General features: G+C 38.7%; 2 protein-coding genes across 5 annotated transcripts in view; both read right to left on the reverse strand.

Moving 5' to 3' along the window:
- Positions 1-90: 90 nt before the first annotated feature.
- On the reverse strand, positions 91-12,549 carry LOC309683087 (uncharacterized protein C5orf34 homolog; the record flags this gene model as incomplete). The annotated part of the gene is made up of 12 exons (XM_082497290.1): positions 91-751; positions 1,520-1,560; positions 2,322-2,414; positions 3,154-3,242; positions 4,273-4,443; positions 4,747-4,816; positions 5,031-5,122; positions 5,974-6,097; positions 7,369-7,464; positions 8,068-8,714; positions 11,907-11,996; positions 12,355-12,549. The coding sequence occupies 12 exons, from the start codon at positions 12,547-12,549 to the stop codon at positions 558-560; spliced, it is 1,902 nt and encodes a 633-aa protein (XP_082353416.1). The 3' UTR covers positions 91-557.
- A 2,840-nt stretch (positions 12,550-15,389) lies between these two features.
- Positions 15,390-21,360, reverse strand: part of PAIP1 (poly(A) binding protein interacting protein 1) — a gene marked incomplete at its 5' end in the record, with an annotated part of 32,618 nt that continues 26,647 nt past the window's right edge. For all 4 annotated transcript variants that reach the window (XM_082498093.1, XM_082498094.1, XM_082498092.1 and 1 more), the window contains 5 exons: positions 15,390-16,804; positions 18,257-18,350; positions 18,955-19,009; positions 19,144-19,261; positions 20,658-20,764. In XM_082498093.1, the coding sequence (XP_082354219.1) occupies positions 16,711-16,804; positions 18,257-18,350; positions 18,955-19,009; positions 19,144-19,261; positions 20,658-20,764 (468 nt within the window). In that variant the 3' untranslated portion in view covers positions 15,390-16,710. The remainder of the gene's footprint in view (positions 16,805-18,256; positions 18,351-18,954; positions 19,010-19,143; positions 19,262-20,657; positions 20,765-21,360) is intronic.

Consider the following 21,360-nt stretch of genomic DNA (forward strand, 5'->3'; position numbering starts at 1 on the left):
GAAACCGACAGTAAAAGGCTCGTGTTTTACCACTAAAGATACGGTACACCACCAAGCGACATACCACAACCCCAGAAAGGGCTGAAGATGCTTTAAGGAAATCTTTATTTACCACACAACAGCAGAGTAGAAAGTGTTTGAGAAACTTTTTATTCACTATTGGACTGCTTGATGTAAGCCTCCGAAAAAAAGCACATTTTTTACACTTAAAACTGCATATCCCTACCCTAGTCACTTGAGTTGCTTGCACGATCCTTTATAAAATTAAAAAAATCCACACAAGACATTCCTAACATTTAAAAGCGGCGCTGTCAGGTCAGCCCCGATGCATTCATACAGCTGTGCTCTATCACTTCACCTGTTCTTTTTGCCTATCTGCAATAGGGGACTGCAGTGCCATCACGGCACCCGACAGGATTTGCCCGTCTGCTGCGGGGCGAGAATGGCAACTTCAATCCCTCTGCTTTCGGCCCGTCATTCCCCTTGCACCACAGAGCCTCCTCAGGCATGGCCGGGACAGCTCCTGTGGAGATGTGGAACGCAGCTCCTCATGTCCTTCACCTCCCAGCAGCTGCAAGCAGTGACTCGATATCCTGAATTACTTTAGAAGTTTTTTCCAAAGCCTCCAGGACGCACCCTTCGCCGACGTCGGCCAGCTCACTCCCCTGTCCTGTTCTTTTGACAGCAGTACCAGATGGACTGGTTTTTGCAGCAGACGTCCTTTCCAGAACACTGCTATTATCCAATAAAACTAGTGTTATTTTGTTAAGGAAAAAAAAATAAATCAAAATCTTCCTCCTAATGAGAAAAATACTTCTCCGTATTTGTATTCATCATTCTGCATTGCAAATTCTTGCATTTCACAGCACGGTAACTACACAAAGCTAAAGAATAAAATATATCACTTAAAACAGCCACAACATTTACAGAAAATGTCTCTAAGACTTCAATTTACCCCAAAGTTACTTTAAAAAGGAAACTATCTGATGTCACACTGCACAGTTTAACAGCATGCACGTTTCATATTAATAAAATTGAACACTGGCTTAAATAAGACAGTTACAGAGTGGCTTTAAGCACATGCAGCACAGTACAATTTCCTGAGCCATCCGAACACAATGAAACAACACTGAGGTAGCTGACAAACAGAAAGGTATTGTACTGCAACAACAAGCCCAAAGGCAACTGCAGATCAGCAGATGAGCATTAGCAAAACTAATGCAACACCCATTCAAGGGCTTCCTTTTTTGGTGATCTTTTATTTTAGTTTTGCACTCTGACGCTACTTTTATTTCTGGTGCTGTGATGCAGGAGTTGGACAAGATAAATGATAAAACAGAAATGATAGATAAGAAAACAAAAAAATGGCTTTAAAAGGTAATTTTAAGAAGTGGGTAAGACAGTAAAAGAGGGTGAGAACAGGATAGAGAGCATTTCATGACATAAAATGCAGATTTGAATATGCAGACGAAAAAGAGAATAGAGAAGTGAAGAATCTTTACAGCTCTCAAAAGGATACAATTAAATCTCTGTATTTTTTTGAGCTCAGCATCAGCAGACCTGTACAAGAAAATAAAGATTATTAAACAATTTAGTATCATACAGGGTTCTCAGATGTATTTTCTACTTCAGATTTTAATTTTTAATAGTTTCCAGCAATACTGAAAATCAGGTGAGCAAAATCCAAGTGAAAAAAATGCTTTTTGTCTTTCATACCACTAGTCAATGGCTGCATGTCAATCATTTGTGTTTCCAAAAATCAGGGCTCTGCTCTAAGAATAGCCTCACTGCTGTATATATGTATAAATATAGATATAATTTTCATTTCATCAGCTACTGAATCTGCTATAATTTAAATAACAAGTGCAGTGTAATCGACTTCAATTAACACATTTTTAATACTCAAATATATTTGTATATGATGTTAGTAGACCTTTGGTCACTAGCATGTATTAAAAAGGACAAATATATACGCAAGAGATACAAGCGTCAAGTGTTCAAAGGACTATTTTGAACTGCTTGGTGTTCTGTTAAAAGATGCCTTTCTTAGTCTAATATCTCTTTTTCACGTTGCAAGATACTAACTCTGTAACATTAATCCTCCTTTGGCAGAGTCACCATAATTCTGATTTTTAAGCAAGGCGGGGAGAAGCACAATGAAACAAGCTTCACCTAGAACTCAACCACACAAAATAAATGGACCTACAATTTTCATTTTTGACCCTTAGGAAACGCAGTCTATAAAATTCACAGTTTATAGCCTTTTTGGGTTTTATTTTTAACATTAATTCTAGTCACTTATTTAGGATAAAGATGGATACCAATTTTCTTCAGTTACAGAGTGTGCAGTATATTCAGGAATCTCCTTCCTGTCATTCAAACTTCGGCACCATTCTATTGCTGTTCTGATGTACCTATGTTAACACGAAAATTCACAAAAAAGTAGTTATTTATATGAGAAATACACTCTATTAATTCAAGCAAAAACCTGAAGGCATTAAGCAATACACCTGGATCTGAAAGAAAGAGCTGTGATTCAAAAATCTAGCTTTTTCTCTAGGTTTCCTTGCCATTTTTTATTCCCACCTCTTGTCTAGAATCTCATTCATATTTAAATCTATGCCGTTATAGAAAATTATAACAAAGCTGTATGATTTGTAATGAATAGTGCACAAATGTTAATTTCTGTTTGTGAATATCTGCTTGCTAAAATGCAGCTCAGTAAGCTTCTAATGATTCCCATAATGAGTCTGTAATTAGAGCAAGCAGATTAGAGAAAGCAATCAGCAGGCAAAGGTCAATAGCTGTAATAAAGCAAAAATTGGATAAAGTGCTATCCAGTTCTATGTACCAGCTCTATATAGGACAAATTTTTTTTCTTATCCACTGATGTAAGTGCCAAGTTGCAGCTCTAGTTATGTTTTTAAAAAGACATTACTGTTACAATTATAATGGAATGAGAGTATGCAGTGGTCCCAAGTCATACAAGTCCTGAATCTTTACCAGATATAAGATGGAGCTTTTATCATTACATGTTTGGTCTCCCCCTCCCCCCCCCCCCAATATATTTTCAGTAAATACCATTTCTTCCTGTAAAAGACTTTGTACAGAATTCTTTTATATTTAACTTTAAATTGTTTAAATTACTTATACCTTTCATAGATTCCAGGGTGACTTATTTGTATTAGCTGCTGTACTCCATCAGGATGAGTTAACTTACACCAGCCTACATCTTCATTTATCTTAGAAGAGAAAAAATCACAAGTATAAATTTTCTGCTGCAGTCTGAAGAAAAAAAAAAGCAAGTATAATATAGCAATTTAAGAATTAAATATCGATGAACATTCCACTTTAAACACTTAGAATTTTGTCTTTTGCTAAGGATAGAATTTGGTATAGTCTGCTATGACAAATGCAGGGGAAAAAACCCCAACAAAACACCTGGCATGGCCTCAACACTTGTTTTGTGCTATTTAAGACTCAATTATTTCTAAAGGTGTGTAGAAGTGTTTCCAAACCTGTAGAATTTACAGTTCTTCATCCTTTTATTGTGAGCGAGTGTACAGATTTGACCTAGCTCACATCAGGAAATTACACTGTATTTTTTGGCACATGGCCTATCATATTTACATTGTTTATAACAGAGATATCCTCAGACACTTTAACGTCTTTTTTGTGTCTTGTCACCTTATTGTAATAAGCAAAGATGCAGAAGCCGAAAGTCTCAGCAGTCAACCTTGAAATCTCACACTCACGGAATTTTCTCTGTAGTGCCATTTCACAAAAAATCGACATAATATTTTTACTACTATATTAAGTAGATTTAAAAATGCATATGGAATACCTTATGCACATGGTTACTTTTCTGAGTAATTTTTCACTATCCATTTGGACAGCTAGAGATAATCTGAAATAAAAACCAAATACTCCCTTCTTTGATAAATGTGCATGACTTTTTAAAAGGATGAAGTTTCATTTGCCTCTTTAGGCATCAGTTATGCGCTGAAATATTTTTCCTCCTTGTTTCTGGTTAAAATACTGGCAATACATTAACGGTGGTGTTTGCGAATAGTTCCTATTTTCATTTAGACTACTACATAAACTCAAGAGTAAGCCACAGCAGCAAACTGCTGTGAGTTACAAATCTCTCAAAAGACTTCAGTTTATATTTTGTAGGCATCAAAACTTCTGTTTTGTTTCATCATTAGTTTCCTAGTAATGCTTTTTCATGAAGAGTTTTAAGAATAGTCATTCCTCTAACTCATGAGTTACCTGGATCTTACTACATGAAGAGCTGAAATCCCAGACCATATTCAAGGTCATCCCATCCCAAAAAGCCACGTAGACTTTATAATCTGAGTACACAACGAGCCTTCCTATGCTGGGAATAACCTTTTCATACAGCAAAACAGGCAACATTTCTCGTCCATCTGTCTCAGGTACCTAGAACCAAACAAATACATTAAAAACTTGAGGAAAGATTACTTACATCATTACAGCTGTTTGTATCCCTCCCAGATTTTCAATTCACTTGTTTTTCCAGACCACAACCAACTCTCTTTATCATGCAGTTGCTTTCTGCTTCACAAATACAACTTTACACTGCATACTTTTGGTTCCCAAATATATACCTTTTGATCATTAAGGATACACTCACCACTCCTACCCCTAGATTAGGTCCTATTCCCTGTAGCCCGTACGATCATCCTTACAACACTGAAAGATTTACAATCTTCAGCTACGTACCATTTTCCAGCAGCAGAGAGAATAGTTATGAGTTAATGATAGTTTAGTCTTGTAGCAGTACTGAAGTATTCTGAGGAGAAAAAAACAAACAAAACATTAAGCGTTTCATACTTTGTCTTCTAAACAGTTGCGACCTTTGTTCTGTAAGTTTACAGATGCCCTCAGTGCTAATACAAATTCCATTAATTTTTATACTTAATATCATAATAAGTATTATGTGTAACTTTAACTACTGTCCTTTCAAAGTCAGAGGAATTAATGTAACAAAGATAAAGTAAAGTTACTTGGTTGCCTGAGTAACAATGGAGGATATAGAGTATGGGTTTCCTGGTACATCAGGAGGCAGGCTGTTTACCGAATACATCTTTTCTTCTCTCTGCAATAAAGAGGGGAAAGGAGATGAGTTAGTTACAGGTACTGTAGCATGAAAACAGTATTAACATCTTGCAAGATATGAGATTTGTGACCTCCCAGAAAGCAACTATAACCGCATTTAAATTTTTCCCAGAACACAGACAAGTATCTCCTTGAAAAGTGACAGTTGTATCCTTTAAGCCTGCTTCTGTGGGAAGAAACAGTCAGTTTCCATGCACTCAGAGTGGAACCAAAAAGTTCCCTTATCAGAGTGTAGATTGTAGCTCATTATTGAGTAACTATTTTGACTAGAAGGCTAGGTTTGAAGGGTACAAAGTTGACCCCTAATTCTGCTTTAAAAATAGAAAACCCTGCATAAGCACTTGAGAGAATCTCTGCTCTGGGGAAACTTAACATTCAACAGACACAGAGAGGCAAAACCACTTCTCCAGCACTGAACAGGTGGTCCGTGGCAAAGCCAGAACAGAATCTGCATCATCTACGTTCTGTCTCCATATAGTAAAAAAGAAAACACTTCCAAGTATGTAAAGATTAAACTCTAATCAATATAATAAATTCTAAATTAGTGAGAAATGGTTACTGTAGAATCTTACTGCAGTACATACTTCAGCTTCTGAAATACATGTTACAATGTATAAGATTTTTCTTATTATGTCTATAATTTACAAAAATACATTCTGAAAAAAATCAGAATGAATAATCTCATTTTTTGTATGACCGATTGCTTGATTCACTCATTATACTAATTACCAGTGTAGGGACTTCACTATAGACTGCATAGCCAAATGTCTTAAAACTAAGAAAGCTGCTAACTTGAAGAAATTTGGAACATATTTTAAAATAGTTTTATACCTTTTTTGTTCCTTTTTGGATTGCATAATGTACAAAATAGTTTCCCAAAAATGGTCCCTCTGACTTGAAAAATGAGTCATCTCCAGGATAAATTTCTATGATGTTTGTTCTACCATGGATAAATCTAAGAGAAATAACAAGATTTTTAACAAGTACTCAAAATGCTGTGTCACTAGATGAGCAAAATAGGTTAGTACACTTGAAGAAAGCACTGAGCAGAAACAAATTTTCAACACAACTGTCACATGAAAAACTTTCTACTGTTTCACAAACAGCAGAGTGTGCCAATTATTTCTTTTAACACAGAAGATTAGCATTACCACGCTCTTTGTTTGCATGGGGGGTGTGGGAGTTAACAAGCTAAGAGCAGCTTTTTTGTGTTGAGGTTAGCATCTCACAAGAGCTGCTCATTCCACTGACCAGAAAATAGTGATTCTGAAGAGAAAAATCCAGTTTTCTTACTGGACCAGCCCTACCTAGTGTACACAGAGAATTGCCAGGCTGAACCATTCTGGAACCACCTGAAGGTCTTCATTTCCAGTGCAGCTGAGTGTTTTTCATGAAGATCAACAATCTTTTACTTGTGATCATACAGTATCTTGGAGCCTAAAACCCATTCTGCAACTCTGTGGTTAGTTGCCTGGACTTTGGTAATGGCTTATAAGACTAAGTATGGCTACTCACCATACTTCCAAAAGAAATGAGGTATAGTACTGAAGAGCTGCTAAATGTTTTGTTCAGATGAGATGACAATTTAGGAATTACACTGGGAAAAATGAACACTGGGCAGAAATATTAAAGATTTAAAGACCAATTAATCATTTATCAAAGACTTTTAGATGGTGGTAGCAACTGTAGCGTTTTCAAAGTCTGTATAACACACCTGAAAGAGAAATTTTTAAAAAAAGTCTTTTTTTTTTTTTTTTTTCCTTTTTAAACCATATGGAGAAGGTGATTTGCCAGGAAAATCCACAGTTTAGCTGCCTGCAACATGTGAATTACATAGGTCACCAAGACAAACACTTTAAAGCATGAAATCTTCACCATCAAAAGGAGCAATGTAATTTGCAAAGAAAACAAGCACCATAATTGTCAGTGAAGTCTGTGGGAGCTCCAGCTGGCCAGTAAACCTTTAAGAAATCAGATAATCAGATCACTTCTTTACAAGCCTTAAGCATGATTTCAGACATACACACTTTCAGACCTGGAAATATACTGTACTAGAAAAACCTGAAGTCCAATGAACAAACAGGAGAAACGAACAGACACTTACATGAAGGTTGTGTACAGTTTCTCAAAGAGTGAGATCGGGAGCAAGTAAGGCATTTCATCTTAAAGCTTAACTCCCACACTATTGAAGTCTTCCGAAGATGAAACACATGATCTCCTACGTACCTATAAAACACACCCTGGCACCATACAGTTTGAATTAGCTGAGGGCATGAATACTTCCCAGTATCTTGATTCTGAAAGAAGTCACAGAAAGTCCACCTGTATAAAATACAATAAAAGCTTCAGTAAGTCTGAAGGTCGGGGGATTTTTTGGTGTGCAGGTAATCATTTCTGTACCAAGAACAGATGCATGCACACCTATTCAAAGGAAAACAGGCCACCTATTTTCAGAGTCCTCTGATACCTTAGCTATCCACATTAGTTACCACATTAATTTTCTCAAACTTGCAAAGGGTTTTTTTTTTTAATATTTTTAGTGGTGCTAACAGAGAACGTATGCCACTGGCCCACTTCAGAGGTATTATCTTCTGAAAAACAAAAAAAACCCAATAAACAACCCAACCCAAAACCTGTGTTCTTTTTTTAGCATTCTCTTTTTCATTTAAATATTTATACAGCATGTCAGAAAATAAAATTTATTTTTCTCTGGACTAATTACTATATATTCATTACAGTAGGATGCAGAATGTTGGTTTCAAAAATATCATGTTTCAAGAAGTTCCTAAAAAAAAAAAAGAATACAACAGTATTCTTTCTATTTTTTATAGCTAGAACTCAAGTTATTTTCCTAGAGGTTGAAATTCCAAATTGCAGAATTGTAAAACACATGTTAACAACTATGAAGTAAACAGCGTAAATTACCTGTGTAAATGTGGGGCTCTGCAGCTGAGTGGCAAAGCTGCAGGTAAACGAGAAACTGTTTCATGTGTTCCCACATCTATTAAAACATCATGTTCTGTAGCTGCATGGTTGTTTTTCTCACATGTCTTCATTACATCCTTAGCAGTATGTAAATTATAGCAGATTAGTGCCAACGACAAAGGGTATTTCCATTCTTCTGGGTAGGAGGAAACAGACCAACGCTGTGTAACCCATGTGTATTCAGAAGAACAATTTGCGTAGAACACAGGGACCCCATCTCTGTCTTTCTGGTCCCTTGGTTTGGTTAGTTTTCTGTATTTACCTTCAGCACAACCACGTTCATTCTTCTTATTCTCTATTTTTGTTTGTTCTAATGACATTTCTGCACCAAAATTTTTACTTGATTTTCCATACTGATCTCTGGTTTGATAGTTGCTGTTCTTTTGAGAGGAGCGTAAGGATGCTGCAGATGACTGGCTGACTTTGCATAAGAACTCCACTGTAAACTCTTGCTGCAATTCTGACAGGTAAAGGTGAGCGTAACCATCTACTGATGAGATCTTCACACTGCCATTGTCTATACATCTGGTCAGATCAGCTGTAGCAGGGTCAGGCCATCTAATTTCTAAGATATCGCTGAAAATAATCTAATACAAGAAAAAGGATTGGAATGTGCGGCAAGACAAAAATGACCGCTTCCCAGAAATTACAAAGGAGGATTTACATTTACATGGATTCAGTCCTTCTGCAAGGTGTTGTATGGCAAGAAACTTTAGTCTGTATTTCTTTGCGTACATGAACTCAAGAGGAAGCAAAATATTGAACCTTCATATCTGCTTCCTCCTGTTTTAATGGAGTTCTATCTAGCAATAATGTTTTAATTTAATATGCATTCATAAACTAGTATGGTACATGGCCAACTGACCAGGCACAACTGCCCACAGACAGTAGATATTTGTTTCCAACTGCTTCTTAAGAAGCACTGAACAGAAAGCCTAAATTATCTTGATTATATCAGTTATCATCAGACTTCATGGAAAGCCCATGCTAGAATTAGGTACATTAAAACGCCATGTGCTCTCTTCTCTTTGTTTACAAAATTAAAATAAGCCTGTAAAATGGCGTGTAACATGTATTTATGTACTCTTACCAAAACAGAAAATGTTTTGCAGGTAGGTGGGTAATCTCACTTAATCCTGCAGCACCGCAGATTAAGTTACATAGCTATTGCTAGGATGTGGATAAAACGTGTTTCTGAAGAAGAATTTAAAATATAATAAAGATTTCAGATTTTTACAATACAACATTTGGAATTCTCAAAAGAATAGCCTCCTCTTACTGCCACGATAGTCAAGTACAGATTGCTGCTTCAATTGGCACTTTTGTTCAAACAAACAAGAAACATTTTCACAGCATATGCCTTTGTGCTACCCCTTCTACAAAAAACCTAAGCAGATGATTCTCAACAAATTACTCCAAACAAACTACTGCATCTACCTCAAGCCCCAGGTTAAAGCTTTGCCCAAAGAGAAGATACAGTTTTAGTCTAGAAAATGCACTAATCACCTTCTGAAACTAGAAACATCCTGTCAGGATAGAGAAAGCCTGTCTAGCCATCAGCAGCACTTCTGCCCTAAAATGAAGTATTTTCCTTTATATTGTCCTTATACCTGATCCCCCCCCCCAGAAAATACCCTTAGTCTGATTTCAATTGAAGACTCCAGGTAAAGCACTGCATCCCAAATAAACACAGAAATGCAAACCCCCTCAAATGGGGTGTGAAAAAAACATAGCAAACGAGTGTTCACACTCCTCACCGTTTGTTTTATCTCAGTTTAACCAGCTTTGTCTCATTTGACTGACCTTTAATCAGGTACGTTTCAGCCCCAATCGTACTTTGGCCCAGCACCAGAATATCCTGGACTACAATAAAATAAAAGTGAAACACGGCAGCACTAGTGTATCAGTAAGGTGGGAAAGTCTGCTTAAGGTATTTGGGGCACTAAAGATGAAAACTCACCACAAAGAATTGTAAAAGGATCCTGAAAAAAAAATAAAAAATCAAGCGACCAGACAATAAGGCTGCAGATAAAAATTCAGTGGAGACAAATGTAATGCGATATGAATGAGGAAAAGCGACCCTCGCTTTACATATAGAAGGACGGGCTCTGAGCTGACTACCACCACCCAGCAGTATGATCTTGCTGTTGTGATTGACAGTCCCACGAAAACATACTCTATGTTCAGCAGCAGTTTAAGCAGCATATCAAATGTTTGAAAATTCCAGGAAAGGAACCAGAACAAACAGAAGACACAGCTGTGCCGCTACATTCGATCACGGTTAATCTGCATTTTGAATACCATCTGCAGTTCTGAACAGGCCACACCGCTGAGGAGATGCCCCTCATGGGGCCGTCCAGAGCTGCGGACAGCGCGTGGCCAACGCGGAGCCTGATCAAACCGCAGCACTGGGCTGTTCTGAACCCAGGGAAAAGCAAAGTAATACCGTGTAACTGCACAACTGGTCTTGTACCCAGTGGCCCAGTTAAAAGTATCGTCACTTCTAGTAACAAATCACAGGCCTTCAGCTAACTGTGCCTTGTGCTAATTGTGCATGGCCCCAGGCTGGCTCGTTACCAACTTGTTATGAGAACGTGCTGAGTGAATGGGAGCTCCATAACCAGTACCTCCTTATACCAGGCTGACGAAGTGCGGGAAATAGTGGAGGCCTTGAAAATATGGGCACTGGTTGAAAAGAGAGGCTGCAGAACAATAAAGTGATAACGAACAACCGAAGGAGTACAATCTCAAGAGCTACAAAAAGACAGCTTTTGCTTTAAGACAAGCAGCAGCTGATAAACCCAGATGGGTTTAAAAAAAAAAAAAAAAAGGAAAAAAAGGCCAAGCAACAGGATAAGGCACTTGCTGTGGCCTAGGGAAGTTATCCCTCAACACGCTGGAGGAGGGAGTCACGGTGGAAGCTGGAAGTCAGAAACTGCCTGGAAACCCAGCCGTCTTCCAGGTGAAGGAGATCCTGGCCTGCAGGAGGTTGGAGGGTTGCCCTGGAGTGCTGTGTGCCACTGTGCCCTGCAGTGACCGCACAGTGTGACTGCTGAGGGCTGACTGCTGGTAAGTACATAGCGATACTGACCGGCGGTGTTTTCAGCAACTAAACAGCACCATGCCTGGTACTAACGAAGTGTCAGTCTGAAAGCTTTAAAACTTAAAACTCACCTGATTTATCTGTTGTCTTAAGACTCTCACCACACATGTGTGCGCTCAGCGGGCACAGCCGGGGCGTGCTGATGAGTACAGCCCCTAGAAATGGCACAGGGTGTCTCTGCACCCACCGCCAGCCTGTGCCAGAGCTGCTGTTCCCGCAGAGCGACACTGCCCCAGTCCTCTGGTGGGCCCCTGTAAGGGACTCACACCAGTACTGCTGTGGGGAAACAACTGGGTTCTGAACCTCTTGGAGAACACCCGCCTATTTCATTGAGTCTTCCCTGAAAGGTTTTGAGTGCAGAAAAGCGACGATATGTAAACCGGCTCATTCTATCACATGTGCAAAATCCTAGGTTTTAGCCTCAGTAAGAGTAAGCAAACTCTTTGTTGTTCAGCTACAAAGGATATGCATAAATAGAGGACTAAGTAACAGTTAAAACTGTAATTTAAAACGGCAGTACTCTAATCAAGTTGACAAACGCATTAGCCAAACTAATTAGCCCATAGATCTTCCAGGCCTGTACTCACACACGTGCGGGTGAAGCGATGAGTCCGCTCTGTCAGACTACCAGGGAAGCCGATTTTTACAAAGGCATTACACATGTGTTAACTCTCACCGTTTTTCTTTCTGGAGGTATGACGTGTGACGGTAAGTAGGGGCGAGAACAGAACTGGTTGCGGAAATCGAGAGCGCGTAGAAGTTGTTCCTATTGCAGTGCCATGAAAAAGAAAACAAAGCAACACAACCCCGTTACATTACGAGGTTTTTCTACGCAGCGGTAAAGTTTTAAGCCGGTTTCATCCTCTACTTTTCCGGAGCAGAGGGTAAACAACCCTCTCCGCTTCACACAGAGGAACGGCACTTTCATTGTCGCTGTGGAGCGCAGTGAGGAGCGCTCCCGCCCGGTACACGGCCTGGGGCTGGGGGCGGGGGGGGGTACACACGGTTCGCCGCACCCCCCCCCCCCCCCCCCCCCCCCCCCAGCGGCGGCCATGCACCGTCCGCCAGCCAGGGCTGCTCCCCCCAGCCCGCACCGAGCCGGACAACGCCGACCTAACACGTACCCGGTAGGCACTGACGGCAAAGGCGACCCGCTGGCGGCTGGTCCCCGCCGGCTGCAGGGGGTGGGCGGCGGCGGGCGGCGCCGCTTCGTGCAGGTACTCGCAGCCGCAGGGGGAGAGCAACAAGCGGGACCCCCCCGCGTAGTGCACCTCCACCGCGCCGTCCCCGTACAGCACCATCAGGCGTTCCGCCTCCATCGCCCCGCAGGGCCTGGGCGGGACAGCGCTCAACCGCCGCCGGGGCTGCGCGGGCGCCGCCGGGGAAAGGCGGGAAGGGCGGGAGGGGAGGGGAGGGGAGGGGAGGGGAGGAGCCCCCCCTCCCGTAGGTTGGGTTGGTGAATTCGGCCGGTGGATTACCGCTGGAGGACCGCTGGGAAATGAGGAGCGGTCTCCGGGGCCAGCGCCGGGAAGGCGGGCTGGCGATGGCCAGGCCAGGTTACGGGTGAAGAGTGCTGCGCTGCCGGGCGGTCACCGGGCGGGGAGAGGGAATCCAGCAGAGCCGCCGCCTTGGAAGAGGGTCGCAGCAGCCCTCGCTGAATAGAATAAAAGATTTAATTTCCCAAAGGCCAATTTAAAAGTGATGCCTGGTCTTTTTGGAAGAGATATACACTTTCTGGATTGCGTTAGATTACAGTAACTTAATAGTTAAGCAACAATTTATGACCAATTCCTGCACTAAGCGGATGTAATTCAAGACCCTCTGCTATCTGGGACACATCAGATGGCATGGTCTCCTCCAGCTGTGACAGTGGTTCCTTGCCTGTGGAGGTACAGGTGTCTCACATCAGTACACAATCACGGAAGAAGCTTTCTCAGCAAAGTGGAGAGCAGATCACCATCCGCTCAGGTGGGCACAGACACAGCCATACATCAACACAAAATTGGTTCTATCGGCAATACCCTTTTTAATGAGTAATATTCTGCATAGTACTTGCCTGAAGCAAATTTCAAAGTATATATTTGGATTATGAATCTATTACTTTTTATTATTTATGGACGATGCGTTGTATTCCACTGCTATGGTGGCACCCTCAGGGCTGGAGCTGTGGGAGTTGGTCACATAGGCTGAAGCAGAGTTGGCAAATCAGGAATTCAGAGTACAAACTGTGCGTGCAGTATCTTCCCTGACTTTTGGGCTGAATATAATTTTCTTTTCCTGTATCAACTACCAGGATCCACAGGCATAATCTGGATGATGAGAGCTATAATTCAGTCAGAGAGAAGTTGCAAACTTCAGCTATCGCTAACTGAACGAGTTCTGTGTGGTCGGAAGGGAAGGCAGAACATGATAAGGAAGTACTGTCCTAGAGAGAAATAAAAATGACTATTACAAACCGGACTGAGTGTCACTAACATTCAGCACCATAATGTATTATTCTATTAAAAAAAAACAAAACCAAAACTCAGCTATGCATACTTTGTGATCCCTGATGTAGGTCAGCCAGTCTTGCTTCCTTCTGTAGTGCTACAATTATACTTAAAACCAACATTCAACAACCCAGCAACCAATCTGTTCTAAAAGAAATTAAAAAAAAAAATAGGCCAGTAGCAAGAAGTTCTTAGCACATTTGAAAGGAAACTACTAAGAAAAAGTTGACTTCATTTCTTAATATGTAACTCTCATTCAAAAGCAAAGCATGTGGAAAGCAGCACCTCTTGCAGCCCAGTTTGAAGTTACTTTAAGCAAAGTGTGATTTTCAAACACTAAACATTTTTGTTAAATCACAATTGGTTTGTCAAGAGTGGCGAATATTGTGCATTTCCTGATTTGTGAAGCTTGGTCATGTGCTTGAAATCGACTTTTCAGAACCAGTACTACAGAAGTTTCCTTCACTCCCCCCCCCCCAAGTTTGCTTTCCATTCTGTGCCCACCATTATGCCACAAAGAAAATAAATCTTTTTAAAGGGTTCCTTATCTGCAAGGTATTATTCAGAAACTTGTAGATGAGAAACTTTTACGCAGTGCACTTGAAATTTATAAATGCTAAAATTCAGGTGAAATAATCTCTAAATCTCTCAAGACTCATCTTTATCATACATGGAACTATCGGCAGTTAAAAGCGGGCAGACAAGCAGCAAATGGCAATTATGACAGTGCAAAACTGGCTGCTTCCTTTTGCTCTCTCACATCTTATTCCACTACTGCTAATTTGTGTTAGACTCCTCTGAGATTTAAGACAAGTAGGAAAGTTTTTTAAGTGTTTAAGGCAAAGATAATCCTGTCTTACTTACTCAGTAGGACAGGAAAAGAGTTGAAACCAATTTTTCCTTACTGCAGTACAGGCTTAAAGCTCTCGCAAAGCTTCATATGTACAGAGACCACAAACTTTGAACAAAACCCTCACTTTATGATTTTTCAGTATTTCCAGTAGAGTACAAAGCTTAGTTTGCCAACCTTGATCTAAGTTGCTTCATATATACAACTCCTAGTTCCCAACATTTTTGTACAGGATGACTTGGCGTATTTCTTATCTACATGTAAGACGTGCTGTCTCCATGAGCTGACAGAGTATATACATCTGGAGTCTCACAGCTGATTTACAGAAAAAAAGACACACTACAAAAGATGCAAAACTGAAACATGTAAAGCTGCAAAACTGAAACATGTAAAGCAGAGTCCCTTGAGGACACTGTTACTTTACTATAATGCATATATGAATGCTTGTTCCTTGGAACTTTAAGTAAATATTTTTTCTGCAAGACATCTACTTGTAAAGTTATCAGGAAGTCTGACCTGTGTTTGGATTAAAAGCTTCATATGAAAAATATGTTCAATGTTAGAGAATGTGTGTATGAAAATAACCTAATTTTTCACTTTTCTAGTTTCTGGATTTTACTCTAAACACTTTGGAATGCTAGTATAGTTGTTACGACTGTATCCCCCTTTGATAGATTTTACTTTTCCAATGAGTATTAAAAGATAACCCTCTCTACAACTGTGTGCTTTAAAAAAAAAAAAAGTGCTAGGTAAAGGGGAGATAGAAGAAGGACCCCAATTTTTTTTTTTTTTTAATAAGAAAAAGACAAGGTAGTAAAATTATACCAAAGGAAACAAACCTAGTTAAATTTTATTTTCCAAAACTCCAACCTAAATAAGTATGTTAAATAAACATCCAGAAAACAGTCAGTGCTCACTCTATTAGCAGATGCACAAGTCATTTAACCAAACAAATAACAGCGAAATATTAACAGAATTATTTACATGCATATTTACAATATGTGTTCTTTACAGTAGCTAACTTTTGGGAAATATTTCCATTTGTTTTTGGTAAGGGGTTCTACTCAGTCAACCAGTAACAGATAATAGGAAAGAGTACAACTGAGTCTGGCAGCAACAATGGAGTATGCTAGGAAAACTACCATGATTATATGGTGTCAAAAAAGAGCAGCTAGCTTCAGAATGTCAATGTTTATGAAATATATGAATTTACTCCAACTATAAAATTAAATAAAACTACATAAAATTAGAAGAATGGAGGAAGTCACAAGGGTTGCCAGAAGAGATGTTAGACGTGTTAGATACATTAAAAAAAAAAGTTGAGCACTGCACATACTCTTGAGAAGCGTGGGTTAAAACATAACTATATTCATATAGTCTCGAGGAATGCAACAAATTAAAGCATAGTTTCTGCTTGTAAAAGTTGAAAACAAGCTTATCTGAACCAAAGATCTTGAAAGCACCCGACTCGCAAAATACTGCTTGCTTTTTCACATGTCGACATATAACATGTTTAGTCCAGGAAAAAAAAAAAAAAGACTATGGGCCTCATCCATTTGGGTTGTGGAACAGGAAGAAAAAGGAAAGAAACAAAACACCCCTTCTTCCCCCCAAAATAAAACCTTCACAAACCACTTTTCATGCCTGTGATCTACAGAAAAAAAAATAGCTGTATTTGAATCCTACTCTCCTTAGCAAAAAACAAACAAGCAAAAAAACACCAACAAAAACCCACCAGGCATCTTGCATATGGTAAAAGAATGAGTAAATCCCAATATATACTAAATCAAGCAAGCAATTAAATGTAGATCACATTATTCCCCCTCTTTCTCCCTCAAAGGAAATTTTACAGGACAGTTCCCCACTAAATGTTCATTTCCATTATGATAATTTAAAAATCTTTTTTATTGCAGCCAAAACATTGTTCATATACCTGTACATAAAATAAACTATGATATATACACAACAGTTTAAGTTACAGGGCATAAGTTTACAATTTTTGGCAGATTCTGATAAACAAAACAGAAATTGTATAACTTTAGTACTTGGAGAAACTCAAGTTCCTTATTTTGGTACAAATGTTTTGCATCCCCCTGTACCATACCTAAACTTAATAAACTAACATTACTGTGTGTAACATCTCACTGTTTTCTCTTATGTTCTGATTCTAGACAGAATTTTTCATATGCTTCTTCAATTTCTGGATCCATCTCGTCATCAATGTCATCAAAATACCTAAAAAAAAATATAATAAAATCACCGAAGTTGTTAGGTTTATGTATAGATTTTCAGAAACATTTACGATGATATCAAGAATAAAATAGAGCTTTATAAATAGCAGTTACATATATTCTTTTCTTAAATGGGTGAAGAGGAAAAAAAACATGGGTTCCAGGGAAAGAAATAAACAGAAACCTCAAAGCAGCATAGATATGTACAAATAGCTGCAGTGTTTTTCACCATTTTAGATCATCTTATGCTCTCCACAGTTTAAAAGACAACAATAGTTCAGAAAACACAGAATGTATAAGGAAAATATTTTTTCTTCAGCATTGTGCATTGAAGAAGCAGTCTACGTGTTTATTTGTTCCTTCTTCCTTGTAGAAGTGTAGACTCGAGAAGAACACAGAACCCTTCTCCCTGATGTCAGTCTTGAGAAATAGCTGACAGAGGATCAGCATACGTTTGTCTAAGCTTTTCTTAAGCCTTCAGGAAAGAAGGTTCCACAGTCACCTTGCATGAAGGTTGACTCACAGCCTTCCACATGTCACTCTTTGGATTTGCTGTCTGTTTTAAATGCTGTCTGTCTCCATTTTGCATTTAATTTGTTCTTCTAAGCGTAGAGGTTCACATGGGTATTCCCCACCCCCCCAGTACAAGCTTGTTGATTTCTGTTGGCATTTCTAATTTATCTTCCAAAGTTCTTGCCACTCCCATCAGCTAGGTGCAACCTAAAGGTTTTCTAATTTACTAACAAAAATATCGATCCAGGCCAGCACTCTTTTTCACACATAAACACTACACTGAAAATGTTCTTAGGTATCAAATCATGACCTGAAAGTCTTCCTTCAACCAGGTGAGTACAAAGCTCAGAGCATTTATTTCAGACCATACTTCTTTCACTGGTTTCCTATTAAATTCTTATAAACCAGTGTCAAAGTCAGACTACATTCCCACCTATTGCCTACCCCTTTGCCATTGGGTTGCTCTTTTTGTTCTTCAGCAATACTGAATAGCTATTTAATTGAGGGAATACTACTTATCCTGATAAAGGAAACTTAACAACCTCCTCCCTTTGAAGGACTCTGAAAATTTTGTAATCGTGTCTAGCTGGGATGTGGATGTGCCTCAGTCAAATGAATTGAGGTTGCCTCACTACCAACACTTGAAGGTCTGGTGCTTCATTTTGCTTGTAAATTTATTTGTTTTAAATGCAGAAGACAGTATGTTTGTACATGTGCATAAATATCTGAATTTTAATTACCCTACTCAGGTGGATAAATATAAAATTTGTTTCAAACTTGTGTGATTACAAACCAACTTACATCCAAACAAATAGACAACTTCCATTGTAGAGCTAAATAATAATGATAGTATTTAGGTTCATTATTGTCAAGATTGGATTCCTAAGTCTGCAGTAAAAATAACTAGTAGTAAGAAAAAATATGACTCAAAAAGAAAACATACGTATCTCCAGGTCCCGATAGATCTGTTCCATTTTCTTCATAATCTGGAAAAAAATCCTCTCTTTCAAGCAGCTCTTGGTATTTTTCTTGGTAATCTGGCAAAGTGAAAATGAGACTGAGTAAGATATAACACTAATTCCTTAAATTAACATACATCTATACAGTTTCAAAATAGTCTATGTAATGAAACTATAAATGGCATGAAACATATTATAGAAAAAACTCCTGCTACAGTGTTTTCTCAGGACATCAATCGACCTCTTATCTTCCCAGAGAAGTGTAAAAGTAGTTACAGATGTCTTTACCTCAAATGATGTCATGCCACATTGTGCTCAGATTACAGAAAATAAAAAAAAATAAGAAAGAAACAAACCCTTTTGCTACAAACAACAGACAAACAAAAGATGAACTGAATATTTCTAGCTTCCTGGAAAGGTGAAGTGCTGAGGACTATGGCACAAATTCTTCTGAAATATATGAATTCAAATACATATTTTCCATTTCAAACATTTACCTTCTTTTAATGCAGAATAAGGCATATGTTATACAAAGCCAAGAATTCAGACATAATTTTGTCCTTTAAGTTGTACAAGCTTCAGAGGTTTGAAGAACAACTTTTTAGGTACTGCGAGAAGACAAACTGAATTACAGCTTTTCAAAGATGACTGAGAAGACAGGTATACTAAGGTTGTGACATACCTGGATCTGCTGCAGTGAAAGGAACACCATCAGAAGTGTAAAATGTTGGCTCATTCTAAGAATAAAGTTGTACAGAAAGTTATATGCATTTAGAGAGACAGCTGTTTGTAGTTTTCAGCAATGTCATTGTCTATTAGTCAAATTAAATTCACATTAAATTAAAGAACTGGAGTGTCCATTCATTCTTACCATAAAATAGTTTGGGTCATTTTCAGGGGTAGCTTCTGTGTGTGTAGAAGTTCCATGAACTCTACCCCAGTTACTTGATCGTAGTTCCACTAGTTTCAGAAGCATATGTTTCACATCTCTGAAATAAAGACAAGCACTACAAAAGTTAGATTGTTTTGTACTAAGCAAGAAATTGGGCTTCTCTTATCTTGCAAATACTGGATAGTTAAATCCCCTCTAAAAAGGACAAAATTTGGTCCAGTTTGCAGACAGTTACTTTTTTCGCCTGCAAGTCTAGATGCTTTATATGTCCATTATGAGACACTCATCCTCTTCACTTCCTCTCTGGTAAAGTAAGGAGCCCATATGAAACAGAAATTGATATAGTTTTTATGAAGATGCCAACCTGCAGCACAAGTTGAGGAACAAATCCTTTTCTGGTTAAAGGGCAATACTGGGAAAAACAGGGGGATGACCTTCAAATCGTATTTTACTCCGCTAATTTACATCCTAACTTTAGCCCTCTTAATCACACCGAAATTTTGCAGTCAACAGTGAGAAGTAATATCTCCAATACATGAGATACCACCACCCGTTTCATCCCTAAAATAAGATAAATTGCTTTCTTCTTCTAAGCAAGTAAATGGAAAAGAGCCTCATTAAGGAATAAATGAATAAATAAAGTCTTCAGTTGTTTTCTGTATTAAAGTTTGTGCTTCTGTGTCTTTGAAGCCTTGGCTTACACTATCAATTTTCTCTGGTTCCTGAAGCAAAATTTTCCTCATCCTCCCTGTGGGCAGCTCAATTACAACCCACAGATGCTATGAGCTACCTGTTGGCCTCCCTCCAGATGGCAACAGATCAGGTCACAGCGTCTGAACGCTCCATAGGTTTTTAGTAAGCCTGCAAGAAGCTGAGGATGAAGTACAGCAGAATCAGATAACCTCATGCACGCAGTTGTTGGCAAACTGGAAAGCAGAATACATTAGCTAACCACTTGTCTTATTCCAGACTGCAGTAAGACCCTGCCAAAAAGGTATGCTATCCAGAAAAAAAAACACCACAAAGCATATTCCATTCGCCTTTACATTTATAGTGATTTGTATGTATTTAACACTGTCACATATTTAATATTGTTTGTATGTATTTAATACTGTTAAATCCAGATTTAAAAGTATAAACTACAAGATATTGTTGCTACTGTCTCTTTGTATAGGTACTTGTTCTTAGAGTCTAAAGCACTTATGGAAGATTTCAAGATCTAAAAGGTTAAAAAAATATATATAATTAAAGAGGAACATGAACCTCCAGTAAAAGATAAAATACAAAAATAAAAAATAAACAAAACAAAACAACCTCAACCCCCCTCAACTGAAAAATATTTTTTAACATGGGAAGTGACCCAAATATCACCTTACTTTCAATAAAAAAGTTCTTAAGATAATGTTTTGTACATATTTATTATTCTTGAAGATTTTTAAGGTGTTCTGTTTAATATAAAAAACAAAACAGTGCGCATAAGTTTATCTTCTCACCTGCTACAATTTGCATCCAACACAACATTTTTAATTCTCTGAATCATTTCCTCCATATCATTCTTTCCTTTTTCTTTCCAGGCATCTTCTAAAACTGAGCCTGTCAACTGAAGACAAGCAATTATTATTTCTTTTTTTTTTAATATAGTTACAAAATTTAATAAGCTGTTAACAGAAGACATTCTGTAACAATTCAGAATATTTAGATGCATCCTGTGACTGAGGGCTGAAACTCCCAGTTGCCTACATCTTTTTGCTAAATAGATTAATAGACCTTATAAATAGTTTATTTTAGACTACAGACAGTATGGTAGCTCTGTGTCCAATGTTTATGTTCCTTAGAAGTTCATAGCTACTTCTCTCCTTATGAGCAGTCCTGGATAACCGGGGAGGTCCCAGCTGACTGGAGGTTGGCAAATGTGACACCCATCCACAAGAAGGGCTGGAAGGAGGATCCAGGGAACTACAGGCCAGTCAGTCTGACCTCTGTGCCTGGGAAGGTCATGGAACAGATCATCCTCAGTGCCATTACGTGGCACATGCAGGAGAACAGGGTGATCAGGCCCAGTCAGCATGGGTTTGTGAAAGGCAGGTCATGCCTGTCAAACCTGATCTCCTTCTACGATAAGGTGAACCGTTTAGTGGATGAGGGAAAAGCTGTAGATATTATCTACCTGGATATTTGCAAAGATTTTGACACCAT

This window comes from Vanellus vanellus (assembly GCF_965231255.1).
Source record: "Vanellus vanellus genome assembly, chromosome: Z".
Taxonomy (NCBI): domain Eukaryota; kingdom Metazoa; phylum Chordata; class Aves; order Charadriiformes; family Charadriidae; genus Vanellus; species Vanellus vanellus.